General features: G+C 51.4%; 1 protein-coding gene across 1 annotated transcript; it reads right to left on the bottom strand.

The window, feature by feature from the left end:
- Positions 1–1,111: 1,111 nt before the first annotated feature.
- On the bottom strand, positions 1,112–24,207 carry Slc67a1 (solute carrier family 67 member 1). Its single transcript, XM_034493631.2, has 10 exons — positions 24,069–24,207; positions 20,995–21,092; positions 20,499–20,659; positions 20,028–20,160; positions 9,643–9,755; positions 8,724–8,831; positions 7,610–7,710; positions 3,477–3,578; positions 3,076–3,196; positions 1,112–1,359 (listed from the first exon to the last, which is right to left on the bottom strand). The coding sequence occupies exons 1-10, from the start codon at positions 24,186–24,188 to the stop codon at positions 1,172–1,174; spliced, it is 1,245 nt and encodes a 414-aa protein (XP_034349522.1). The 5' UTR covers positions 24,189–24,207; the 3' UTR covers positions 1,112–1,171.
- Positions 24,208–24,268: the final 61 nt, after the last annotated feature.

Here is a 24,268-nt window from a genome sequence, read left to right as displayed (position 1 = left end):
TCCCCCCTTTCTCCTTAAGAAGGAAGGCTTCGTACTAGAGTTGTTTTTTTTTTTTTCTTACAAGGAATTGTCTGTTAGAGCGAACGAGGGAGGGGCTTTCTAAGAGCAGAGTGATAGCAGGTCCCAGGACCCTTCCATTCCATTCGTCTAAGGACCTCCCCCACCACATCTTTATATGGTCAAAAGACCAAGCTCACCAGCCCCTGCTGCTGGCTTAAAGGAACACTGTGTCCTGAGGTGGCAGGTGAACAGTGGATGGGCCCCACGGTTTAGGGACTGTGGAGTTCTGATGTTTGAGGATTCTAAGGTTATTGGGCCTTTTGTTGCTTGTTTGTTTTTGTTTTTTAGAGACAAAGTTTCACTGTGTAGCCCTGGCTGTCCTGGAACTCACTTTGTAGACCAGGCTGGCCTCGAACTCAGAGACCTATCCACTTACCTTTGCCTTTGAAGTATTGGGGTATTAAAGGTGTGCACCTTTAATAAACAAGCCCAGCTTGTGTGCTTGTTTGTTTTTAATTACATTTTATTAATTATGTTTGTGTGTGTTTTGCTTGTTTGTTTAGTTTTCAAGACAGGATTTCTCTTGTGTAACCCTGGCTGTCCTGGGACTCTCTCTCTGTGGACCAGGCTTGATGGGCTAGGCCAGTGAGTGTCCCTGGTGCAGCTCTAAGGCTGGGGAAGGTGGTGGTGGAGTTATGTGCTTGGTTTTTAACAGCTCCCCCTCAAGCCTTGTTTCCCTCCTCCTTTTCTTTCTCCTCTTCCTCCTCCTCTTCCTCCTTTTCTTCCTCCTCTTCCCTTTAAAGACAAGGTCTCACTATGTAGCCCTGGCTGACTCAGAACTAACTAGTTAGTATACAGACCAGGCTGACCTTGAAGCCAGAGATCTGCCTGCCTCTGCCTCCTGATTTCTGGGATTAATGGCCTGCACTAACACAACTGGCTCCTGTCTTTTAAACCGACCTGGATTTATGACCTGGAAATGGCAGGTCTGTGCTCCCTAGAGCGAGCCTTGGGCCCAGCTGTAGTCCCTCCTCCACAAAGCCTTCTGGTTTGGCTCCATCCTTGACCCCCCAAGCTTGCTACCCACAGATCTAGGCAAAGCCCAACGAACTTAAGAGAAAGAGGTTCTTAAGTTTATTGCCTGACTGGGCCAGGTCACTGGGCTTTGTGGTCACCGGGCTTTGTCTCCCTTCTGGGTCAATGGCTTCTTCCAGAGGACCAATAGGACGAGCAAGTTCACCATGAGCTGCACATGGCCAAAGATGGAGACACCATAGCTACGGTACAGCAGGCCACCTAGGGTGGGTCCTAGAGTGCGGGTCAATGGATGCACAGATGCAGAGAGGCCCAGCATGGTCCCTGGGAGAAAGGGGGAATAGCAATCAGACCCTGGGCAAGTCTCTGGACAGGCTACCTACCTTCTGGCTATAGCCCAGCCTTCTGCCCATCCTGACCAGCTCTGCACATTGTTCACAAATGGCTTGAGACACTTTGCAGAGGACTTGTCCATCCTCCTCACAGCTGCCCCTCCACTGCAGCACCCTCCCACCCCAGTTAAGCAGATCATCCTCATCCCACAAGGTCAGTTTCTCTGTGTGGATGGGGCTGAGCCTCTTTCCTGCCCTAGCTATTTCCCAGGCAAGGGAGGAGTCTGGGAAAGGGGTCAAAGGTCAGGAATAGTCCACACCCTCCCAGACCTGTTAGTGTAGACCTGATCTGCATAGTTTGGGCTCCACCCAGGACATCCAGGGTGCTGGCTCTCACACTTTCCCCAAACGGTGACTGAGATGGCCAGTGAATTTGGCTAGGGAGCGTCCCCTGAGCCACTGTAGGGTTCTAGGACTGGCGTTCTAGCTGGGCATGGTGTCCCTACTACCCCTCATATGGCCCTTCCTCTTCTTGTCCCTCCATCGTCCTCCTGTGGATTCAATGGGTCTCAGAGGGCAGGGCCAGGGTTGCGGGCAGGCTAAAGAGATGTGTACAGGTCCCAAGCTAAGGACACCAGTGTCCTCGCCTGAGCACGTGAGCCCACATCTCACACCTCTGGTCAGCTTCTTAGGGTGGACATGCCTGCACAGGACCTTGTTAAAGCAGCTGTGAGCAGAGGACGGCCCTCACTAACAGAGTCCCCATCTCACCTTGCATCCCCAGATTCCGGGAGTCCCAGTCTACCCTGCCTCGTCCTGCTCCAGAAGGTGGCCGAGTTTTGCTGCTCACTTGGCAGGTGTGTGTGTGTGTGTGTGTGTGTGTGTGTGTGTGTCCTGAAACCAGGCTTTTCAACTCAGCCAAGACAAGGGCCTGTAAGGCTCCACCCACACCAGGGCTTGCTGTGGGGAAGCTCAGGTGCAGTTTCTCTCACTGCCCACACGCCTCCAGACATTAACTGACAGGGCAATTACTGCCTCCTCTGCACCTCCAGTTCCCAGGTAAACCAGGCTAGGCTCTTCCCAAGCTAAGGGGTGGTGCCACAGGCATGACGTGGCCTTGGTGGCTTGGCCTGCTCCTTCTGGTCAGCCCCACCCTCCACTCGCCTGGCCTTAACACCCCCTTCCTCCTTCCAGAGAGGCTTCTCTCCCAGTCCTTTGGAGCTGCTGCTCTGACAGCATGGAGTAACTACCCTAGACAGCCTTGAGGTCAGGCCCAGAAGATATCCCTAGCTGTGTGGATTTGAACCCTCTATTCAGAAAGCTTGAGCACTGTGTTGTCAAAGACTGGGAAGTCTCTCCTGCTGTTCTCCCTGTCTGGCCTCTTCACTACCCCAGCACCAGCTGACCTCCTAAGTGGCTTCTGTAGGTCCTGCAGGTCCATTTCTTTGCTCATCTGACCCCTGCCTGGACAAAGCCTTTGGACTCTCCTCTTTTTAGTGAAATTCTGGAATGGATCAGAGCCAAGCCAAATGCCTCCTCCAGGAAGCCCTCTACCTGTGCCCCGACTGACTATGGACTTGTCAGCAGCGCTGGGAAGGGGGCAGGATCTTTACCAGGACTCTTTTTTCTTGTCGCCCCCATCTTATCTGGCCCAGCCTATTGAGAGGAATCCTGAAAGTTGCTCCCCTCCCCCCTATGTACAGCTCACCTGTGTCTGAAGCGGACACAGCCTTGGTCAGCATGCTGTCTGTGACTACGTTGAGAGTACAGAGACTGAATACCAATCCAGGCATCAAAATGCAGAAGTGGAACACATTGGACATCAGCGCCTGGCAGAGCAATGGGCAGGGCCATGCTGAGTGGGGATGTTCCAGAGCTAGATAGCAACCCACCCTGAGGTCCCACCCACAATGCTCTACCTTGGAAGATGCCTGGGCTGGGGAGGAGGGACAGTGCCAGGTGGCAGGCCAGGGACTTGGGCACACAGAAGACATGTGTGGAGGATGGCCTGAGACCTGCTTCACAGGATAGCTGTGTGTGTACACATATGCTCGTGCATGCGTGCGTGTGTGTGTGTGTGTGTGTGTGTGTGTGTGTGTGTGCTCTCACCATGCCCAGTCCCACGACAGCAAAGACCAGCACACTGGATCGCAGCAGGGCTTCCTCTGGAAAACGGGTGCTCAGTCTCCCAATGACCAGGCCTTGGATCATCTAGGAGGGGGAATGAGGGGAAGGGAAGACAGTCTAAGTGAGCAGTTCTCAACCTGTGCATTTCAACCCCTTTGGGGGGTGTCAAATGACCCTTTTACATGGGGTCTCTTAAGACCATTGGAAAACACAGATACTTACATTACAATTCATAACAGTAACAAATTTACAGCTATGAAGTAACAAGAAAAAAATCATTATTATTTTTTGTTTGTTTGAAACAGGGTTTGTCTGTGTGGTCTTGCTATGCTGGAACATACTCTGTAGACCAGGTTAACCTTGAATTCAGCAATCAGCCTGTCTCTGCTTCCCAAGTGCCATGATTAAAGGTGTGTGTCACCACTGCCTGACTAACAATGAAAATGGTTTTATGGCTGGGGGTCACTACAACATGAGGAACTGAATTAAAGGGTCACAGCGTTAGGAAGGCTGAGAACCACTGGTATAGAAAGACCTTGACCTGGTCTTCTGAAAGAGTTCTGTCAGGAGAAAAGATATCCAGAAGACACACTCGTGAGCCTCTCTTTGGCAATCAGACCACTGAAACAACGGAACCCAAGGCATTGGAATTGCCCCAGGAGTCTCACGCTGGGGAGGGAAAGGCTGAAGTCTGGAACCAGACAGAGGGAGCTTGTCTCCCAGAGACCTCCCAGAGTTCTGAGAACTTGTCAGATCACCTTGCAGGAGAGAATGGAGCGGAGACAGTGATGGGTCAGTGACGGGCAGGACCACACCCTGACCAGGACTCTGCACTCTTCCTGCCCTCTGTTTAAGCCTGAGCCTCATCTCTGGACCCAAAGATAAACTGGAGGGTCGCTGAACCTCTTTGTTCCTCTTCCCATTGTGGTCACACTGAATGAATCTCCTCTCTCTGCTTTTAACTCTTTAGTTGACCTACTGAGAGGATAAGCAGCTGAGGCAAAGTTGTTAAGGCTACAGGGCCTTAGCTCAGATCCTGACAATTCCTTCAAGGGAAGGGGACTTCTGGACTGGTGGCTGGGTGACCCTCACCATCTGCATCCCTTGAGAGGCCCTCCACTCCAGCAGGCACTGCAATGCTGAGCCATGCAGTTCCCAGAAAGCCACAAGATCACAGAGCAAAGGTTCTTCTCAACAACAACAACAACAACAACATCATCATCATCATCAACAACAACAACAGAAAGAGAATCCAGCCAGGGAGACTCAGGGACACCAGAGACATGACTCAGCAGGCCAGGTAGCCCAGGGTGAGGCTCCCTATCTCCTTTCTCAGATAGGAAGTGCCTGTCTTTACCAGAGAAGGAAGTGTGTGGGACCAAAGGCCAGATTGAATAGAGTCAGAGCAAGGAGCTGTCAGGCTGCTGGAGCCAGTGGTTGTAAAGGTTCATAGAGGTTAGACCCAGGCTTCTGGAGCCCAAACCGGTCCAGCCACAATCCCTACTTATGCTGGGCAGACCCTGGTTGTTTCTTACAGAACCATCAATGTCTTAGAAAAACAAATCCTCTCTAGACTGGTTTTATGGGAGCATTTAATACTGGCTCAGCCACTTGGACCTACATCCTGACTAACCACCCCAGCCTCAACTTCCCTAGTAAGTTGAAAATAAGCTTCTAGACACCATGCAGACCTCACCGTTATCTGGAAAAAAACAGTGAGTTAGTCAGCCAGTCTAGAAGGCCACTTTCCCTCAGTTCTCCCAACTGTATCCTCTGGCTTCCCACATGCCTAGTCACCTAACCAAGGCAGTCACTGCTGCTGCCCCTCTACCTATCAGCTAAAGCCTATGGTTCTCCCCTCCTTTACTCAGTCTCCCTACTACTCCCAGTAGATTGGCAGGCTACTTTTCCCTGTGAATGTCACCAAAACCTTGTGTGGTGCTACCAGGATCTTTGTCCAAATGGAGCTCACATCCCCTGACCCTAACCCACCATCCACTCCTCCATTCCTTGCTTTTTCTTCTACCCATGTTCTTTCCCTTTTTACAGTGACTCTTTCTTACTCAGCGTCTTATTTGTTATCCTAGTAGCTCTGTACTGTCCCCACCTCAGTACCCTCTGAATGGCTAGTGTCCTAGAACATGTCTGGGTGACAATCAGGTATCAGGGCTACCATAGGAGTCTCTCTTGAGGAGTCCTTAAAAGACATGGTCTGCTAGCTGGGCGGTGGTGGCGCACGCCTTTAATGGGCACTTGGGAGGCAGGGGCAGGTGGATCTCTGAATTTGAGATCAGCCTGGTCTACAGAGTGAGTTCCAGGACAGCCAGGCCTACACACAGAGAAACCTGGGCTTAAAAAACCAAGGCAGGTGTGCGTATGCCTGCAAACCTGCAGGAGCCATGGTCCTGATCCCATATCTTAGGACTCCCTGCATTCCTCTCCCCAGAGTTCCCCAGACTCTGAGAATCTGTAGGAACATATGGAGTAGGCAGGATATGGCTTGAATGGAATCTTTCTTCTCTTCAGGGAATTTGGTAATATGGTTGGGACAGCCTGATGTAGTTGGGACATGCCTGGCCCTCAGTCTTACCCTCTTGCTTACCCCATTCCTTGCTTGTCTTGGGGCCCAGAGCTTTGACACCCGGTCTTCTGCTTCCCCTTCCCTGCCTTGTGCCAGGTTCCTAAGTCATACTCCTCTTTCTAAGCTTCTGTAGCAATCCCGGATTACCAAACTAATGTGTCACAGCCTCGGGGGACATTAACTATAGATCCTAGAAGAATCTGTCTCCAAGGGTCTCCAAGGACTTGGACTTCAAATGAGTACAGGCTTGTGTGGTCTGGATGCAAGCAAGTGGCAAGCAGCCCATTCATTCATTCGTTTTTGAGGAAGGGTATTTTGTAGCTCAATCTAGACTAAAAATTGCTCTGCAGTAAAGTAAAGGATGACTTTGAATTTCTGATCCTCCTGCCTCTGCCTCCTGAGTGTTGGGATCACAGGCTTGCACCACCATGCCTGGTTTATGAAGTGCTGAGGATAGAACCCAGGCTTTGTACAGGATAGACAGGCATTCTACCAACTGAGCTATATTCCCAGCAGACAATCTGTCTTGAATGAAGGTCTGCTTAGCCATGGGTCAGTATTGTGGGTTTTGTTTATTTCTTTTATCCCCAACAGTGTGACATTTCTTGCTGGTGCAGATTAGAGACTTTCCTTGTCCTTGGTGTGTGTGTGGGGGGGGGGTTTGGCCAGAGAGTAGGCCAGCTTTGGGCATGGATACTCAGGGAACAGATGTCCCAGAGGCTCCAGGAATGCCACCAAATTTCCAGAGTAATCTGGACCCTCCTCTGCTAGTCTCAGAAGAGCTACTTCTGTGCACCAGTGGTTAGACAGTCAAGTCATACTGTACATCACCACCTGCCATGGCTATACATCACCACCTGTCTCTGCCACCTAGGGTATGGTCAAATGCTAATAGGAACCAGGGAGCTGGTAGCTGGCTTTGACTAGGCTGGCCTTGGGTTTGGAGCTAAGGGGCCCTGAGGGGCTGGCTGAGAGGATGCTTGACCCCTACCTCAAACTGGCCCAAGGGTACCCCTGACCGCCCAGCAACCAGAAGCTCCTAGCTCCCAAAGGGATAGCATATTAGATGACTATGCCTTGCTCTTGAGGAGATTCGTGAGTGCCCAGGATCTTCCTATGACATCCCAGCCACTTCATGGAACATGCATTGTAGTTAGTATCACTTGACTAAGAAAGGAAATGGAGCCTGGAAACTTGCTATGTTACCCAGCTAGGGAGGACAGACGCTGACTCTAGACAGAACCCTATCATAACACGACCATTTCTGTATCTTCAGTCCCTCCAAGTCCTGTCTACTGGCCCTCATTGAGGCATGTACTAGATTGACATGTTGTACGATGGAAAGCCAGGAGGTAAGTGTTTTCTCTCTCTGTGTGTTTCTCCATGGGTACTCTGTGACTCAAGACAGGACCCCCTTTTTCCCAGGTGGTTAAGGAGGAAGCCAGGATGGCCACTCAGGCAGGTCTCCCAGAGAGTGATACTGGGAAAGCAAGTCCTCCCTGGCCTGCAGCACTCTCTACTCATGCCCACTTACCATCTGGAGGATCCCAAAGAAGGACATGAGGTAGCCAGCCTGTGCAGCCTCCAGCTGGAAGAATTCCATAGAGATGATGGAGAACGTCACCATGAAGAGTCCTGGGTAGAGGAGCAGATCAACTGTGGTGTGGTGCCAGGCCCCAGTGCAGCACACATCTCCCTCCTGTGTCCTGGCCAGGGACTTGCCTGACTAGAGAGGACATGTAACACCACCTGGGATTCTATAGAAGGTGACTCCCTGGGGGGCTGCTGGGAAGTAGTTCATGTGAGTTACAAGGTGCCAGGGGACCCAGAAAGTCATGGGAGCCCTCAGAGGCCCTTGACATGTAGGTGTGTGTGTGTGTGTGTGTGTGTGTGTGTGTGTGTGTGTGTGTGTAGGGGGTATGTTTCTCAGGTTCCAGTCACTAGAGCTGAAATACACAGCCTGGATGGATGGGTGGACCCTATTCCAGCTGGCAGGGGAGCAGCTTCTTTGTGGCCCCTTCCAGCCCTGCCAGGGGTTTCAGTCACAACCACAGAGCTTCTGGGTCAGGAAGGAGCTGAAGCTTTGGGATTTTTAGTACCCCTGAGGCCATAAGGAGAACAGATCAGTGGTAGGGCCCTTGCCTGGCTTTTGTGAAGCTCTGGATTCTATTACCAGTACCACAAACAAAACCTTCAGACTGTGGTGGTCTCTGAACAATAGTCTCACTATGGCACATTCAAAGCTGGGAAGACTGTATATGGGGTCCTGTGTTCCTTCATCATATGGTTAGAGAAAGAATCTCCAGCATCTGGGTGCCTCTCAGACCTATGTGGTACCTCACGAAGCCAGGCCTGAGTGGTGAGGCTTAAAGATGAGCAGGATTCTGTGGGCTGTGTGTGAGGTCCTGTGGTGGCAATTCAGAAAGGGACCCAGAGCACAGCAGGGACACAGAACACAGACTCCCTTCTCCTCCCTTTGTGCTAGCACACAGCTGAAATCTACTCTCACAGGGTGTGCTGGAGGCCCCCACAGGTGTAACTGGACAATAAGGACTCCTAGGCAGAACAGAGCATCACCTAGATCTGGGTCCCCAGCCTTGGTCATCTCAGACTGTAGACACGAGTGGGGGTTGGGGAGTGTGACTCACCTGAAGGGAAGCCAGAGATTACCTTGACCAGGAATACAGGCAGCACACTAGGTAGCAGCAGCAGGCGGGTGATGGCCTTCAGGTCAAATACACTGGCCTTGGTTCCACCTGGTCACCAGGGGGTATCAGTCAGAACACTGGTTGTGGGGCTCTGGCTTCTAGCCTTGTCCCCCATGCTTAGAGCTGACTACTCTCTTGGCAGCCTTCTCCCACAGCCTCTGAGGGACAATGGGCCACATGTTGGCCAACCAGGTGTTCAGGAAAAGATGCACCTGGCATCAGGTAGTTCTGCTAGAACATTCCTAGATCATCAGCCTTCTTGATAAGGGTGGTGGCTCCCAGTCCAGCTGGAAGGCAGTAGTAGCCAGAGAGGCATGCCTTCATACCCAGGACACTCTCAGCCATGGGCTCCCAGCTATGCCTAGGTGTCCCCTGGGGCCCTACACTTTCTTCTTGGATGATAACCTCTTGTCCTAAAGAGTCTCCAGGGTTAGTCTCCATGTTAGTCACTGGGCAGAGGCACAGAGGTGACCGACCCTTCTCAAGAGGCAGCCTGGCCTATATTTGCCTTCTCTGTACCTCACTTCCTTCCCATCCACTGAGCCAGTAACCTCACATGGCTCTGGACACTCAGCACCTCAGAGACTAGCAGCCACCCTGTACCCCTGTGTCCCGTATATTCTCTGGCTTTTCTAGACTTGTCTCCTTGCTCAGGGCCTTGGCTTGCCTGAGTCCTGTAAAGATGCCCAGCTTGTCCTACCAGGAATCTGCAGCAGGAAGTCCAGAGGAGATCCCATCCCCTCTTTGAGTCCCTTGAACCCCTTGTCTAAAAGGTCTTCCCTCCATCCCCAGTAGCAGGATTCTGGCTTCTTGGGCAAAGTGGTACCTATTGGCCCAGTTTGTGGGCAGGTGGGCTTACCCTGACGGGCTGACTGGACACTGGCCTCCTTGGTGGTAGCAGGGACAAAGGTAAAGCTGAGGACAGCTCCTAGGAGGGTGACCACAGAAGCCAGGATGGCAGGACACTGGATCCTAAGGACACAGCCTGGGTCATATGGTATGCTGTTGTATAGATACACGCTGAAGCAACCCCCACCCCCACCTTGCTCCTTCGGCTCCATCAAGACCTCACCTACTAAGGTCCCTGCTACTTGATCCCTTAGAGCACATTTAACAAATGACAGAATGCCTCAGCATGCCATCCCCTCCCCCCCCAGGCTCTGAGAGGTGGGGGTAGGGAGAGGGGTGGAGCAGAGCTGTCCCAGAGTCCGGAGGGAGGGTTGCACTGCTGAGGGAGGTAAGTGGCCTTTCTCAGGGTGCAGTTGGTTCCCAGGTTCCCCAGGGTCAGATAGGCTTGTGGGTATCTCTGAGGACAGCTTTAGAGACCAGAGACCAGGTGCAAGGTCCCCTCCCAGTGAGGACGGGCTGGGCACTTGGTAGTCTTTAAGAAATCAACTTTCTTCCTTCACAAGACCCTTGACTATACTCTAGGGAGCAGTGCATGCCAGGGCTGGGGGAGTTTGGGTTCTGTGTCTCAGGTCCCTAATGAGTGATTAGGAAACCCTCCTCCCTGCCAGAGACTCGCTGTCCCCTTGATGCCTTACAATGAGTCATGGAATAACCCAACTTATTCAGTGGAACCTGCCCCTCTGGGAAACACAGGCACGTGGGGACAGGTTGTTCAGACTTCAGAGTCTCCTCTAGCACCCAGCCCAACCTTTCCTCTGAGTGGAGATTTCTCTAAGCTAGCCAAGGACCCTAGCCTGTAACACTCTTTTCTTCTGATGCCTGCGCTCCTGAACACTACATGGGCTCTTTCCCCCAGCCAGCCCCCTGGTTTCAGCATGGTACTCTTTACTGTATGTTCAGAATCTGGATCTCACGAGCAGATAGACCTAGGCTGGACACTGCATTGAGGGTCCGGCAGGTAAATGTGAGCGGCTGTTCATGCGGACTGCCAAAGTATCGCTCCAGATCTCAGCAGCCCCAACCTGCTCAGGCTTCTGGATGGACGTGAGTGCAAGCTGGGGACTGAGAAAAGCCCTGAAGCCACCAAACAAGGCCAGTTCAAGCTGCCTGCACTCCTCCCCATCACAGCCACAGGTGTGCACATGCATACACAGACATGTGCTTACCATAAATACAGAGCATGTCTCCCTCACACAGAGGCACACCATATTCAAACACATAGGCACACACAGGTAGCTTTGCAATGATCCTTATGTACACTTGCAGGCAGGAGGTAACAAGGAAACTATCGGGGGCCGTCAACAGAGATTAGTTCTCAACAGCTCTCTTTGGTGTGGGGCTGGCGACTCCCCCTTGGTGTTTCCCTACCCACCCAGGGCAACTGGACATCTCGTTCTGGTTGCTGCGGTTCCTCAGTGGACACCTTCCTGGACCCCAGAGTGAGACCACCTCAGGCCCCATAGGATTGACAGGAAGTGATGGCTAACGTTTGGAGGAACACCCTCCTCAGTAGCTCCGCCTCAGAGTCCTTTCTTTTGGGGGCTGGTCTTTGAAGCCCCACCATCACTGCATGAGGCCTGGCCAGGTGGGGATAAAAACCTGCTTTTTAAATTAGATGCTCCAGGAAGCACTCATGTGGCCACCCATGATGGTATTTTAGTAGTCACTGACAAATGAGGGTCTGTAATAGGTGCTAAGCGCCTTCTCAGATCCCGTCTTCTGAGTGGTGACCGGCAAACCAAAAAGTCAGTATTTCCCTGAAAATACAAGTCCTGAGTCTGGAATACTCTGCGGAGTCCCAGGAGAACCTAAGCCCACAAGTCTCCCAGAGTCTGAATAGACTGCTGCCTATGAAAGCTGAGGTGCCACTCGCTCAGGGCTCAGGGCTCCACAAACACAAAACACTGAAAGGATAGGCAAGAAGGAAGGCCAACACTGGAGGTGAGGCTGTGCGGCTCAGTGTTGATGTTCTTGCCGAGTGTATGCTAGGCCCTAAGTTCAATCCCCAGTACTGGGGCCTAGGAGTGAAACTCTGAGCCAGTGAAATAGTTCAGAGAGTAAAGGAAGGCACCTGGAGTTTAAGCTCCAGACTCCACGTTAGAACAGGAGAATCAACTCCTGTGCACTGTCCTCTGACAAGCACACTGTAGCACATGGTCACTCTTGCGCTCTCTCTCTCTCTCTCTCTCTCTCTCTTTCTCTCTCTCTCACACACACACACACACACACACACACACACACACACATGATGTAATAGAAAAAAAAATCAGGGGACTGGAGAGATGGATCAGCAGTTAGGACTCCTCACTGCTCTTTCAGCGGTCCCAAGTATAATTCTGAGCTCGCAATTGCCTAGCACTCCAGTTCCAGGGGCTATGACACCTTTCTCTGATTTCTCTGCCCTCACACTCACATGTGGCATTAATACACAAATAAAAATAAATGTGCTTAGGGGGTAGAGGCAGGCATATTTCTGAGTTCCAGAGCTACACAGAAAAACCTTGTCTCAAAAAAAAAAAAAAAAACCCAACTAAAACTAAAAATAAATAAATAATAAATAAAAACAAGTAGGTAAAGAAAGAAATTACACACACACACACACACACACACACACACACACACACACACACACACACATTTAGTAATGGCTGTCTACAGAGCCTTGGCTGGTGTAATACTTGCTGTGTAGACCCAGCAGGCTTCAGACTTGCAGAGAAGCCACCTGCTTCTGACTCTCACCTGCTTAAGACACGCACCTTGCCTGGCTAAAATTATATCTTACATTTTTTTTTTTAACCTAAAAAGAAGTAAAATTGTAGGGCAGCTAAACCCTAGGGCTTTCAAGATCACGGGATATTGTGACATCTCTTCAGGGCCTTGAGGTTATCGCACCCCAGAATGTAATTCAAAGAGCTTTCCCCTCAGGGTCCCGCCTTTTGACTTGCACAGGTGCAAGGTCACACTGCACAGGTTCCTGGATTCATTTTGTGCCTCATTTTCTACCTCTTCTCTTTCTTTCTTATGTTCTGTCTTTTCTTCTTTCTCTTTTCTTTTTACTTTCCTTTCTTTTCTCTTCTCCTCCTCTTCCCTCTCCTCTTCTCCCTTCCCCTTCCCTCCCTTCCTCTCCTCTTCCCTCCCCTCCCCTCTCTTTTCCTTTCTCTTGTTTTGTTTTGTTTTGTTTTTCCGAGACAGGGTTTCTCTGTGTAGCCCTGGCTGTCCTGGAACTCACTCTGTAGACCAGGCTGGCCTCGAATTCAGAAATCCACCTGCCTCTGCCTCCCAAGTGCTGGGATTAAAGGCGTGCGCCACCACTGCCCAGCTCTTTTCTCTTTTTTAAGACAGGGTTTCTCTGTGTAGCCCTGGCTGTCCTGGAACTTACTCTGTAGACCAGGCTGGCCTCAAATGCAGAGATCTGTGGGTCTCTACTTCCAGAGTGCTGGGATTAAAGGCATGGGCTACCAGCCAGCTCTTTTTTTTTTTTTTTTAATGAATAATTTATTTTTATTTGATGTACATTGTTGTTTTGCCTGTATACATATCTGTGTGAGGGTGTTAGATTCCCTGGAACTGGAGTTACAGTTGTAAGCTGCCATGTGGTAGCTGGGAATTTAACCCAGGTCCTGCTTGTTTGTTTCTCTCTTTTCTCTCTCTCTCTCTCTCTCTCTCTCTCTCTCTCTCTCTCTCTCTCTTTCTTTTCTTTTATTTTGAGGCATGGACCTGCTATGTAGCCCTGGCTGGCCTAGAACTCACAGAGATCTACCTGCTTCTGCCTCCTAAGTGCTGGGATTAAAGGCATGTACCAGCTGGGCATAGTGGTGAAGAGGCAGAGACAGGCAGATCTCTGTGAGTTTGAGGCCAGCCAAGGCTACATAATAAGACCCTGTTTCAAAAACAAAACAAAAATCCAAAGGTAAAGAATAAAAATATAAAAGCATGTGTCACCATACTTAGTACATTTACTCTTCTTTCTAAGTTGAGCCAAGACTTCAAGGACATCAGCTCAGCCTCTCATTGTCCCTTGCCCCGTCTTTCCATCCACTGGATGAGTGGAAACTCAATGCGTAGGCACATGGTTACCTCTGTCAGAGAACTGGAGTCTTCCATGGACACTGTTCCTGTCTCTGCCCTGGCTACCCGACTGCATTTCCTCAGTTGCAAATGAGGGCTGGACCACAGCCCTGACTGTCTTCTTCCTACAGTTCTCCTGGCTGTCCTGGAGTCTGGCTGCCCACACTGGCAGCCACTGGGAGGCTTCTGGCACTGCAGCCATAGCTCATCAGACAGGAGTCGCTGCTCTTCTTCAGGGCCTGTTTGTACCACTGAGGGTGGCCCTGGCCCTCTGCCTGGCCTAGACTCTGCCCAACCCTATTTGGGCTCCTGCTGTGTTCTAGGATGGTAATTCCTTCCTCACCATTCTGGACTCCTGCCCAGTGTTTCCGCGGCTCTGAGAGGGGACTGTAGAGCCAAGGTTCTTGGTGCCAGGAGCTAGCGTGCAGGTGTGGCTTAAGGCCTTCAGCTACACATTTTGTCTTTCGTAACTCAAAGGCCAGTGTGCATGTGGTATCTTTCCTAAGAAGTGGGCCAGGGGACTCCAGAGCACCACTGAACACCCAGCCTGGGGCTCAGTGAGAAACTCACCTGCACCACCTGCTCCGTATGTGCCAAGCCCTCAAGCCCGGTGGCTAAGGTATATCTGAAAACAAAATCCTACAGGTGGGAGTCTCCTATAACCCCCAGACAAGTTTTGAGTCAGCTCAACCTAGTGCTTTCTAGCCCTGAGCGCCCTCCCAGCTCCTTTTCCCACCTCTCCATTGTGACATAGGACTCCAATCAAATGACCAGTTTCTCCTTGCCTGGAGCCTTTGAAGACTTGAGGGGCGAGGAGCCTTTGAAGACTTGAGGGGTGAGGAATAATTCCCCTCCTTCCTGGTTTTGAAAGGCCTGTGCGCTAAGGCCTCAGGGACCAGATAAGGTTTTGCAACCAATGTTTGGTATCTCCTGGGTATGAGCAGGGGTCACAAGCCATTTGGTATCCAGGAGGAGGGTTTGCAGGTGGCCACTGTTATCTCGGGCAACCTGACCCTCAGGGTCTGTGGGCTAGATACCTTGCAGCCCTACCAGACCTGGTGGCGACGGCTCAAACTCCTCCTCTTTGTGGGTGACTTAGAGCCCAGACTCTTAGGCTACAGGCCCAGCTGGGCCAGTGATAGGCTAGACGGCCTTACTGGGACAGGTGAAGAAAGTCTCTTTTTGCTGTGGCCCTGGGCCACCTCCCCTTGGGTTTGCTCTGCCCTCCCCAGGGCCTCCTTGTCTGAACCCCATGGGACCTGCAAGCTTGGGTTTGGAGAGGTGATACAGTTGAGGCTGGTAACCACCTCAGCTTTGCTTACGGCAGTGATTCTCAACCTGTGAAATGCGACCCCTTTGGGGGGGGGTCAAACAACTCTTTCAGATATTTACATTATGAATCCTAACAGTAGCAGTTTCAAAAGCTTCAAAATTTACAGTTATGCAGTAGCAACAAAATAATGTTATGGTTGGGGGTCACCACAATGTAAGGAACTGTATTAAAGGGTTGCAGCATTAGAAAAGTCGGATACTACTAGCTTACAGGGACCGTCTACAGGCTGACCCATTTGCCAGTCATTGCTGCCCCAGATCTTGGTCACTGACTTCACCTCCACAGCCCTCAGGATTGAACTTAGATGTCTCATTGTTTCCCAGGGTCTTCTCCTATCAGTAAACCTGATGGCTCTATCTTCAAAAGAATGAAATCTGTCCCTCTTGGGCAGCCCTCATCCCCAACCCCCAGGCCTGGTCTCCCTGAACCACCTAAAGCACTCACTGCTTATCTGCTTCCAAATGACCAGTACCCCAAATAGCAGGAATTTTACTATATGGCCACTGGGGACTACATAGGTCTTGTGCTCCATACTGAGACAATATTAAGGGTATCCTCAACACCCCCAAATGCCCCTTTGGACTTGCTCCCATCTTCCTGGCTCTGGCCACTTTTAACCCCTAGATCTTTTCAAATAACCAGGACATTCTGTTTACAGGACTATGCCTCCATTAACAGGCACCCCAGCTCCTCTCTGGCCCCATACCATGGCCCTAAATGTGCTTAGGTTAGAGCACATTCTTTTTTGTTTGTTTGTTTTTTGTTTTGTTTTTCGAGACAGGGTTTCTCTGTATAGCCTTGGCTGTCCTGGAACTCACTCTGTAGACCAGGCTGGCCTCGAACTCAGAAATCGGCCTGCCTCTGCCTCCCAAGTGCTGGGATTAAAGGTGTGTGCCACCACCGCCCGGCCATAGAGCACATTCTTAATATCTGAACTGGGCCCTGAGAGCCAATGGCTCAGGACCCTCCCCAAGTCCGACCCCAGGCTGTGAGATGTGGGGGTTCAGGGTGATAAGTCATAGGACCACCCTCAAATGCTGATGTGTGGGTAGTGGCTCTGGGCTCAGGACTCTCCTTGGGCAGCTCAGCTTCCTGGTCCTGAGCAGTAGGCTGTCCTAAACCAGTTACACCAGTGCCCGCCCCTGCAGGATCCAGTGCCAAATCCACTTCCTCCTCCCACCTGCTGCCCTGGGGTTCAGAGATGGGCATGGTTGGGATCTTCTAAGAGGACAGGCTCCCAGAAGACAGCCAGGGGACAGGGAGCCCCCTATGTGGGCTTGATTACCATCAAGGAAGAGGAGGGTAAGGTATAGGTAGGTGTCTCTTGCCTGAGGCAAAGTCAGGTGTCAGGTAGAGTAGGCTTAGGTGTGGAGGGGGGGGGGTGCTGGGAGGTGGGGTGGAAGGTAGAAGGCTAGGGAAGGAAGTCTGGGTCTTAGGGATGCCTCTTTGGCCTCTATGGAAATGAGAAGTGACTGCAAATGGGTTAAATATCTAGGCCTCCGTGCAAACAGGTGAGGGACAATCACACAGCTGTGTGAATCCTGGAGGGCTTCTTGGCTATGGGTGTGGCTGAATGGGACAAAGACAGACCCTTCAGCCATAAGCCACAAGAGAGAAATTTCCATGGACCTCCCACAACTTTGGACAGCTTGAGGTCTGATCATGAGGGTTTCGTCTTACATGAAACAACTTGAAGACCCCCACTGTCACTGTGCACTGCCCCCAGGTCTGGGCACTGGACTGCCTCTTTTCTTAGATCTCAGTTCCCCAACTCATTAAATTAAAATGCTGAGGTCGATCGCTTTCTATAGAAATGTCTTGGTTATAAAGGGATCTTGGGATAAAAGCAGCCAGTGTGGTTGATAGAATATCCTGGGCGGTGAAGCAGAGAAGAGCATCTTGGGAGCAGCTGAGAGGGAAAAGGGAGCCAGTGGTGTCCTCTGAGTCAGTGGCTGGGATATAGAAAATGCATGTGAGAACAAAGGGTATGAAAGGATCTGGATGGGCAGACTGCTGGTGGACAGTGTGTGGCTGGCAGTGACTGTACCCCAGCAGGGCTGCTCGGTACCTGAGGGTGAGGTCACCCCTGCAGCATCCACATCACTGGTAAGAAAACATGTAAGAGGGAATGTACCTCTGGCGGCAGGAGGGTGACCCCATGGATACTGCCTACCCCTGGATGCCTACATCTTCTTCTCCCCTGCACAACCATAGTCTTCCTTTTCTGACCCTCCTGTTCTTTCCTCCTTTCCTATGGCCCACCTATGAATTCCAACACAGAGGCCACAGGGACAAGTCTCTGTCCCCTTCTGGGACTTGCTATTGCAGCTTAGGTCCCTGTTCTCTGCAAGGCCCTCAACTTGAAAGGCCAGGAACATCCAGGGCACCCTGGAGGACGTGCCCATTACTGTCCACCACTGGAAGAGGTGCTCAGGTATAATCTCCTCAACAGTCCTTTGGCTTAACAGTTCCCAATGGGACCTTCAGCAGTTCAGACCCCACAGGACAAGCCCAGTTAGGAACGCATGATTAGTGTTGACACTTGAGTTTGCATTTCCCTCCCATCCATGGGCAGAAACCGGCAAGAATCTGTTCTTTGTCCCGACCCCATGGCCATCTCTGGTCCAGTCACTGTTCTTACTGGGACGGTGCTGAGTCTTCATTTCCACCCCACCCCCATCTCCCTGTGTGTGCTCTTCCTTTCTCCCTCCATGGCTTGACTCCTCCCCTTCCTTGGCCCCTGCAGCCACTAGGCTACCTCACTTCCCTGGACCCTGGGGTTTTTACACCCTGGGCTGACCTGCCTTACTCCTTTCTTGAACTGGGTCTCTGGTCAAAATTCACCTGCTTAGAAATTCTGACAATCACCTATCCCCTCCCCCACACCTCAATCCTGATTTCTTTCTTTCCGTATCTTCAATCCAACTTTATAACATCTGTGGAAAATGTACCGTCTTTTCTATCAACCCACTAAATAAGACAAAACGTTATTTAAAAAAAAAAAAAAAAACTGTAAAAGAGCTGGATGTGGTGGTGGATGCCTTTAATCCCAGCACTTAGGAGGCAGAGGCAAATAAATTTCTGTGGGGTTGAAGTTAGCCGGGCCCACATAGCAAGTTTCAGGCTAGCCAGGGCTCTCCATAGTGAGACCCCTGTGGGGGTTTTTTGTGGGTTCTTTTGTGTGTGTGTGTGTGTGTGTGTGTGTGTGTGTGTGTTGTGTGTTTCTTTGTTTTTTTTTTTTTTAGATAGAAAAGATAAAGAAAAAAGTAAAGAAGCTGCTTGGCCCAAACCCAAATTCCCCCAGGGCTATCACTTCTTGAAATCAAAATATGTGCTCAAGTTCAGGAATTCTACTCAGAATTGCATCGTGCTTATCAGCTACACTGCTTTAAATCAGCCAATCACGTATGAACACTGAGTTCAACATAAAAACACCAGACTGAGGAGCTCTGACCACTCACAGTGAGGCACAGGACCCCTCTGCATTAGGAGTAAAATCCTAGGAAGATCCCTAGCTGTGGGCTTGCCTGCTTGACTAGGTGTGACTATGCCCCCCTTCTGCAGAGGTGAAACCCTTTTTTTTTTTTTTTTTTTTTTTTTTTTTTATAGAGCACGGGGAGGGGAGTTGAGAGGATAGTAGAGACAGAGAAAGGCAGAGAGAGAAGGAGAGTAGAGAAGTAGAGGCTGGCCATGAGCATGTGGAGAGAGAGGGGGAGGGGAATAGGGAGGGGGAAGGGCTAGAGGAAAGGGCAGGAGCAAGAAAGCAAGAGCAGAAGCGAAACCTTTTGCCCTGCTGGTCATTTTCTTAGGACCCTAGACCCATTTCTCAGACATTCTAGAGACTTAGACTGTTTTATTTTCTACTGTGCCCCAGAATCTAACCCCACAGGGGGTACTTATTAGATGTTTAATTGACACTACTGAGCAGAGAACCTCAGGTTCCCATTCACGTGTTAAGAGGACATTCAGAGCCATGTCAATGGGCCCTGCCATGTGTCCCTGCAGACCTTCTTGCCGAGCTGTGTATGTCCCCACTGAAGGGACAGACAGAAAGGAGAGCCCACCACAGACCATCTTGGAACCACACTGTAATGGGGTCATGGTGTCAGCCCATGCCTGGATCTCTAAGCTCAGGCATTACCAGATTCCTCTACTGTAACTGGGGTTGGTCTGAGGACATTTGGGGAGCCCAGGTTACAAGCCCTCAGGAGGCCCTGGCTTGGGGAGTTAGTCGAAACTCTGAGAACCTATAACTGGCATTATTTATTCAAGAAAGCCTTGTCACAACAGAAGTGTCCCTCTAAAGCACAAAAATTTAGGCTCTAGGAAAGCTCTATCCAGGAGCACACACCCTTGACAGACACCTGTCCCAGCGCCACAGCTCATGTGGTTTTGGGGTGAATAACAGGCAGGTGCTGGTTGAATCTTAAGGTCTGACTGGAGTGGTGCAGGAGGTTTGGGGCAAGGTGCGAGGGAACGCCCTAAGTTCAGCGAGGCTTTTCTCCCAAGAGGCTCTCAGCTACTTAAAGATATCTGGGTCTGTCTCCTGCAGTGGGACAACCCACACAGACCATCCTAGAATCATGTATTGGGGTATCTTCCCAGGGAGGAAAAAGGAGCTGAGTTCTCAGGACAGGGCCAGGTGAGAAGCTCGAGGACAAAGCTAGGGTCCTACATAGTGAGCTTCTTTCCCCCCCCCCCCCACGCGGCACTTTTGGGCTCATGGACATCACTGTCGCGCCCCCTGGTGGCACTCCCTGGTGGCGATGCCACCTTAAGGCCCCATCCACCCTGCAGGCTGGCTGGTCCCCAAACGCTTGTGATTTAGGTGGGGAAACCAAGTCTCAAGAGAGGTGATGCTGCTGGTCCGATTGTCCGAGCTCGAGCAACCTGCCCAATGACTTCCCAGCTCCCCATCTTGCTAGGTCACTTACCCGTATGCAGTGCTAAGGGTCCCGCCAAGCAGGGAGCCTAAGATCATTCCAACGCCAAAGCAGAGACCCAGCCGGCCCAGTGCTGTGGGCCGCTCTGTGGGCGCTGTCATATCAGTGATGACCATCTGGGCAGCTGCGGGTGGGAAGGGGCTGAGCTGGATATGACCCCTCACTGTGGAGAGCCTACCCAGGGGTCCAGGCCACGTTCCCAAGCTCCTTCAACTTGGCCACGTCCCACAGCCCCTCCACCCAGACCATATTCCCAAAGCCCCTCCACAGTACCCTCCATCCAGGTCACATCTCTACAAACCTCTCCACTCTTAATCTGGCCCGCCCCAGACCATACATCATCTCTCCATCCTGAGACCACCACTCTTACCCCATTCACTGGCTACCTGCCCCCTACCTGAAGCCACAACCTCATCTCTCCCCTCTACCCACTTAGAGCTAGGTCTACCCACCAGTCCCTACCTGGAAGTGTGTGCATGAGAGCGGAGGGTAGGCGGGACGCGAAGAGCAGGAAGACACCAGGCAGGGCTGGGCTACAGGAGGCCACCAGGAGCAGGTACAGAGCAGAGGCAGCCAGGAAGGAGAGTGAGAGTGCTGCTCGTGCCCCATACTGGTCTGCGAACCTGGGGCCACAGGGCAGGTCAGTTCCCAGCAGCCAGGAGCCCCTTCCCTCACTCTCCACTCAGGTCTGATGATAGGCTGGGACACTGGTGAGGGACTACCCAGGGAGTATGTGGGCACGTGTGTGGGCTTCCACCAAGGTGGTAGGCCTACTAGTTAGAGTTCAGGGTGTCACTAATGTGGCACCAAGGATACTTGCAAGTCAACTAGGGGCTGGACCTCTCCTGCATCTGCCCTGTCATTGAACAGGGATGGTGAGGACCTGTTAGGACCCAGACTCTGAGGGGTGGTAAAGGGTCTTGTGGGTTGAGGGACCTGGATCCCTAACATACTGTACCTGCCAAACAGAGGCCCACCCAGCAGCTGAAGTACTCCAAAGGTCGTCTGTAGGTAGCCAAAGGAGATGGAATCTAAGCCCAGAGTCCGGGACAGATACTGAAAGACAAGGAGGGTCTGGAGTTAGGACTCCTTAGGCAGATAAGGGTGGGAGGAGCAGAGAATAATGTCATGGGAGAGGAGGCCTTCCAAGGGGACTCTGCTCTTCCTCCTTGGCCAAAGACTTCTGGCCTACCCCCCTCTGCAGGGCACACTTCAAGTGGGTCACAGAGCAACATCCATCCTCAATATTTTGTCTTCAAAGCTTTATAGTATTGTCCTCTGGCCAGCAAGCAAGTGCCCCCAAACTCCTTAATAACCTCTGGGATGTGGCCCACTGCCCAGCAAGACAGTCTGCTCTGTGAATTCCTTAGGACTCAGCCCCTCGTGTGTGTGTGTGTGTGTGTGTGTGTGTGTGTGTGTGTGTGTGTGTGTGTGACTATCTGATAGGAGAAGTGAGATGGCAGAGCCTTTATAGAGAACCCAAGCAGTCCTGGGACCCCAGGATATTATCCCCACCTCAACTGCATTTCAGAAGTCCGGGGTACTGTCTCCCTCCAAACCTGTGCCTCTTCCCTTTCTCTTCCCATCATCTTGGCCCACCATCTTTTCCCTGAGTTTTCAGCCCTATGCCAAGGATAGTACTCCTTCAGCTCCCCTTTCTTGTCTTGAGGCCTTCCTGGTAGGCCTCCATTCCAACAAGGTCATTCGACAAGGACTCTTCCTAGTGCCTTCTTGTTCAGCCCTCCTTAGAGCCTTGTGCCTGCTCCAGCTGCTCTCTCTCTCTCCCACCTTGCCTGAAGCAGCTACTTTTCCTCATTCCTCTCTCCTCACACAGTCAGTTCAGGACAACTCCAGCAGGGCCCTCTGATTGGCACCTGACTCAGGTGGCTTGCTTCTCTCTCCGTGACCCTGTGTCTAGACTGATCTGGGTCTCCTACCTAGACTGTCACTGGTCTCTGCTAGCTTCCTTTCAAGTTTGGAGAGTTTGTAGTCACCACCTCCTCCCCGCAGAGCCCCAGGCATCTTCCCACTGCCAGCATACCCCTCCTCTATTTTGTACCATGTCTGAAATCATCTCCAGCATAGTGTAGCAATCACCGAGCATCTGCCCATCTCAATCCTGATTGGCTCCTTGACCACTGTTTCTTACATTTTTTTTTCTCTTTCATTTTATTTTATGTGTATGGTTGTTTTGCAGGCACATAGTCTGTGCACCATATATGTTGTAGTGGTCACAGAGGGCATCATATCCTGAGGACTACAGTTCCAAGTGATTGTGGGCCACCATGTGGGTACTGGGAATCAAACCCCCATCATTTGTAAAAGTAGCCAGTGTTCTTAGTCAGTTAGCTCCCTAATGGTTTTGTTTTGTTTATTTGTTTTTTGTTTTTTGTTTTTTTTTCCACTGCTGGCAGCATCTCTGTCCTCCTGGGATTGGGTCCAAAGTCCCAGTGTCATCTCTGAATTCCTTTCTCTCACCCTCACCTGCTGTAGAACTGCCACCTTCTCACCTCTCCTCAGCTCTCCCTAACCATCGTGGAATCTTCAGCATCTGACGGGTGTGGTCCTGGGACCTCAATGCCTCCTCTGTAGCTGCAGGTTCAGCACTGCCCCAGTGCCCTTGCTTTTCTGTCTGCCTTCAGTCCTTCACTCTTACATTGCCTTCTCAACCAAAATTTCCTGACCCCACATCTGCCATGTACTCTCAAACTCCCAGTACCCTCAACCTTTCTCACTCCCAACCATTTCTTCCTGCACTGCACAGTGTAACTATTAAGCCATCACCACTTAAACCCCATCAGCCGCCAGCTCCGAGAACCAGCTGTTGGTCCTTTAAGGATAGGCTGACCAACCAAGGCCTCTCTCTGGGAGCCACTGCAGGTCCTGGTACCAACCCTCCTTTTATGAGAAGCAAGGCCCCCACATTTCAGGAAGGAGTCTTGGGCTGGGACCCGTGCTGTATGAGTAGAGCAGAGCTCTGCTCGACCTGGGAGGGATGACGAACAGTGGAGTCCTGAGCTGGAAGTGCCTGCCACTCCCAGAATGGTGACAAAGGCCAGAGCTACCTCTAACCCACATCCCAGCTGTCCACAAGGTCAGCTCTGCTTCTCTGGGCTCCAGGGAGCAGAGGAGTGGAGGACCAGAGAGCCAGGATTTAGATTATTCTTTTTGGTCTTATCGCCCTGAACCTTGGACTTTGGGGTATAATGTGAGCAGAGTTTGGTTTCAATCCAAATTCCAGTGTGCCTGGGCATCTCCCTTCTGCCTAGCTTGGCCCACTGACCATACTGAGGGCCAGGTCCATATGCTGAGTAGGGCCCAAGCCTAGCACAGAACCAACCTCAATCCGATACTCCAGCTAGCTTGGGCTTTGAGAATCTCTGAGGGATCATTTAAAGGTGGTCTGTGGATCCAGGTTAGACGGAAAGAGGAGATGGACAGTCAACCTCTGAGTTTTAAGCTCTCTCAGACGCTGCCACCTTGTGGGCCAACTCCATAAACGTTTGTTGAGTGACTAAATGATAGTGAAAAGTGGGAATGAACCCAAAAGGTGTGAGTGGGCGCTCTGTGGTCAATAGTGACTCTGCCTCACCCTTCCCTCATCCAGGTAGAGCTCAGCAAGGCTCTTGTGAGATCAAGTTCCTGTCCTCATATTTTGGTGGTGGGAGAGAAACCAGTGGAATGGGTAATTTGGGATAAGCTATCTAGTGTGGACATAAGAAAACAGAGAGGATGTCCAGCAGGACAAAGGGATGGACAGACATGATGTCAGAAAGAACTGGGACTGCATTCAGCTCTTTGGGACAGGAGCTGAGCAGGGGTCAGGCAGAGATGCTCTGAAAGAACAGGGCAGCAAGGGAGGATGGTTACAGGAGGAGGGTTCTTTTTTAAGAAGGGCAGAGTGGTGGTGATGGGGTGATCAATGGGTCCGGTTCCTGAGCTGATCCAGTATCAAATCCCACCTCGCTCCCTGCCATTGCCCAGCAGGAAGACAGTGTGCGGCTCCTGGTGAGGAGTGTGGGTGTTACTCACTGGTAAGATGGAGAACTGCATGAAGAGACACGTTAGCTCCAGGGCCGCCAGCACATAGGTGAGTATGATGATCCCCTGCCGGGGCAGAGCAGCCATGCTGCCAGGGAGCTGGCCAGACATCCTGGGCACGCGGTATCCAGAGCCCTGGAGGGACCTGAACCAGAGCAGGGCAAGCCTTGCAGCAGGCAAGGGGCAAAAGT

The sequence above is a fragment of the Arvicanthis niloticus genome, chromosome 1, assembly GCF_011762505.2.
Source record: "Arvicanthis niloticus isolate mArvNil1 chromosome 1, mArvNil1.pat.X, whole genome shotgun sequence".
In the NCBI taxonomy this organism is placed as follows: Eukaryota; Metazoa; Chordata; class Mammalia; order Rodentia; family Muridae; genus Arvicanthis; species Arvicanthis niloticus.
Note: the sequence above shows the minus strand (reverse complement) of the source record. Positions and strands in the feature narration are given on the sequence as shown.

Bases quoted from the DNA above. Each gene is read 5' to 3' on its own strand.
- Slc67a1 (XM_034493631.2), bottom strand. From the start codon at position 24,188: ATGTCTGGCCAGCTCCCTGGCAGCATGGCTGCTCTGCCCCGGCAGGGG. The intron at 21,093-24,068 runs GTGAGTAACACC...CTTGTCTTTCAG, and splicing joins TGCAGTTCTCCATCTTACCA to TATCTGTCCCGGACTCTGGG. The intron at 3,579-7,609 runs GTAAGTGGGCAT...TCCCCCTCCTAG, and splicing joins TCTTTGGGATCCTCCAGATG to ATGATCCAAGGCCTGGTCAT.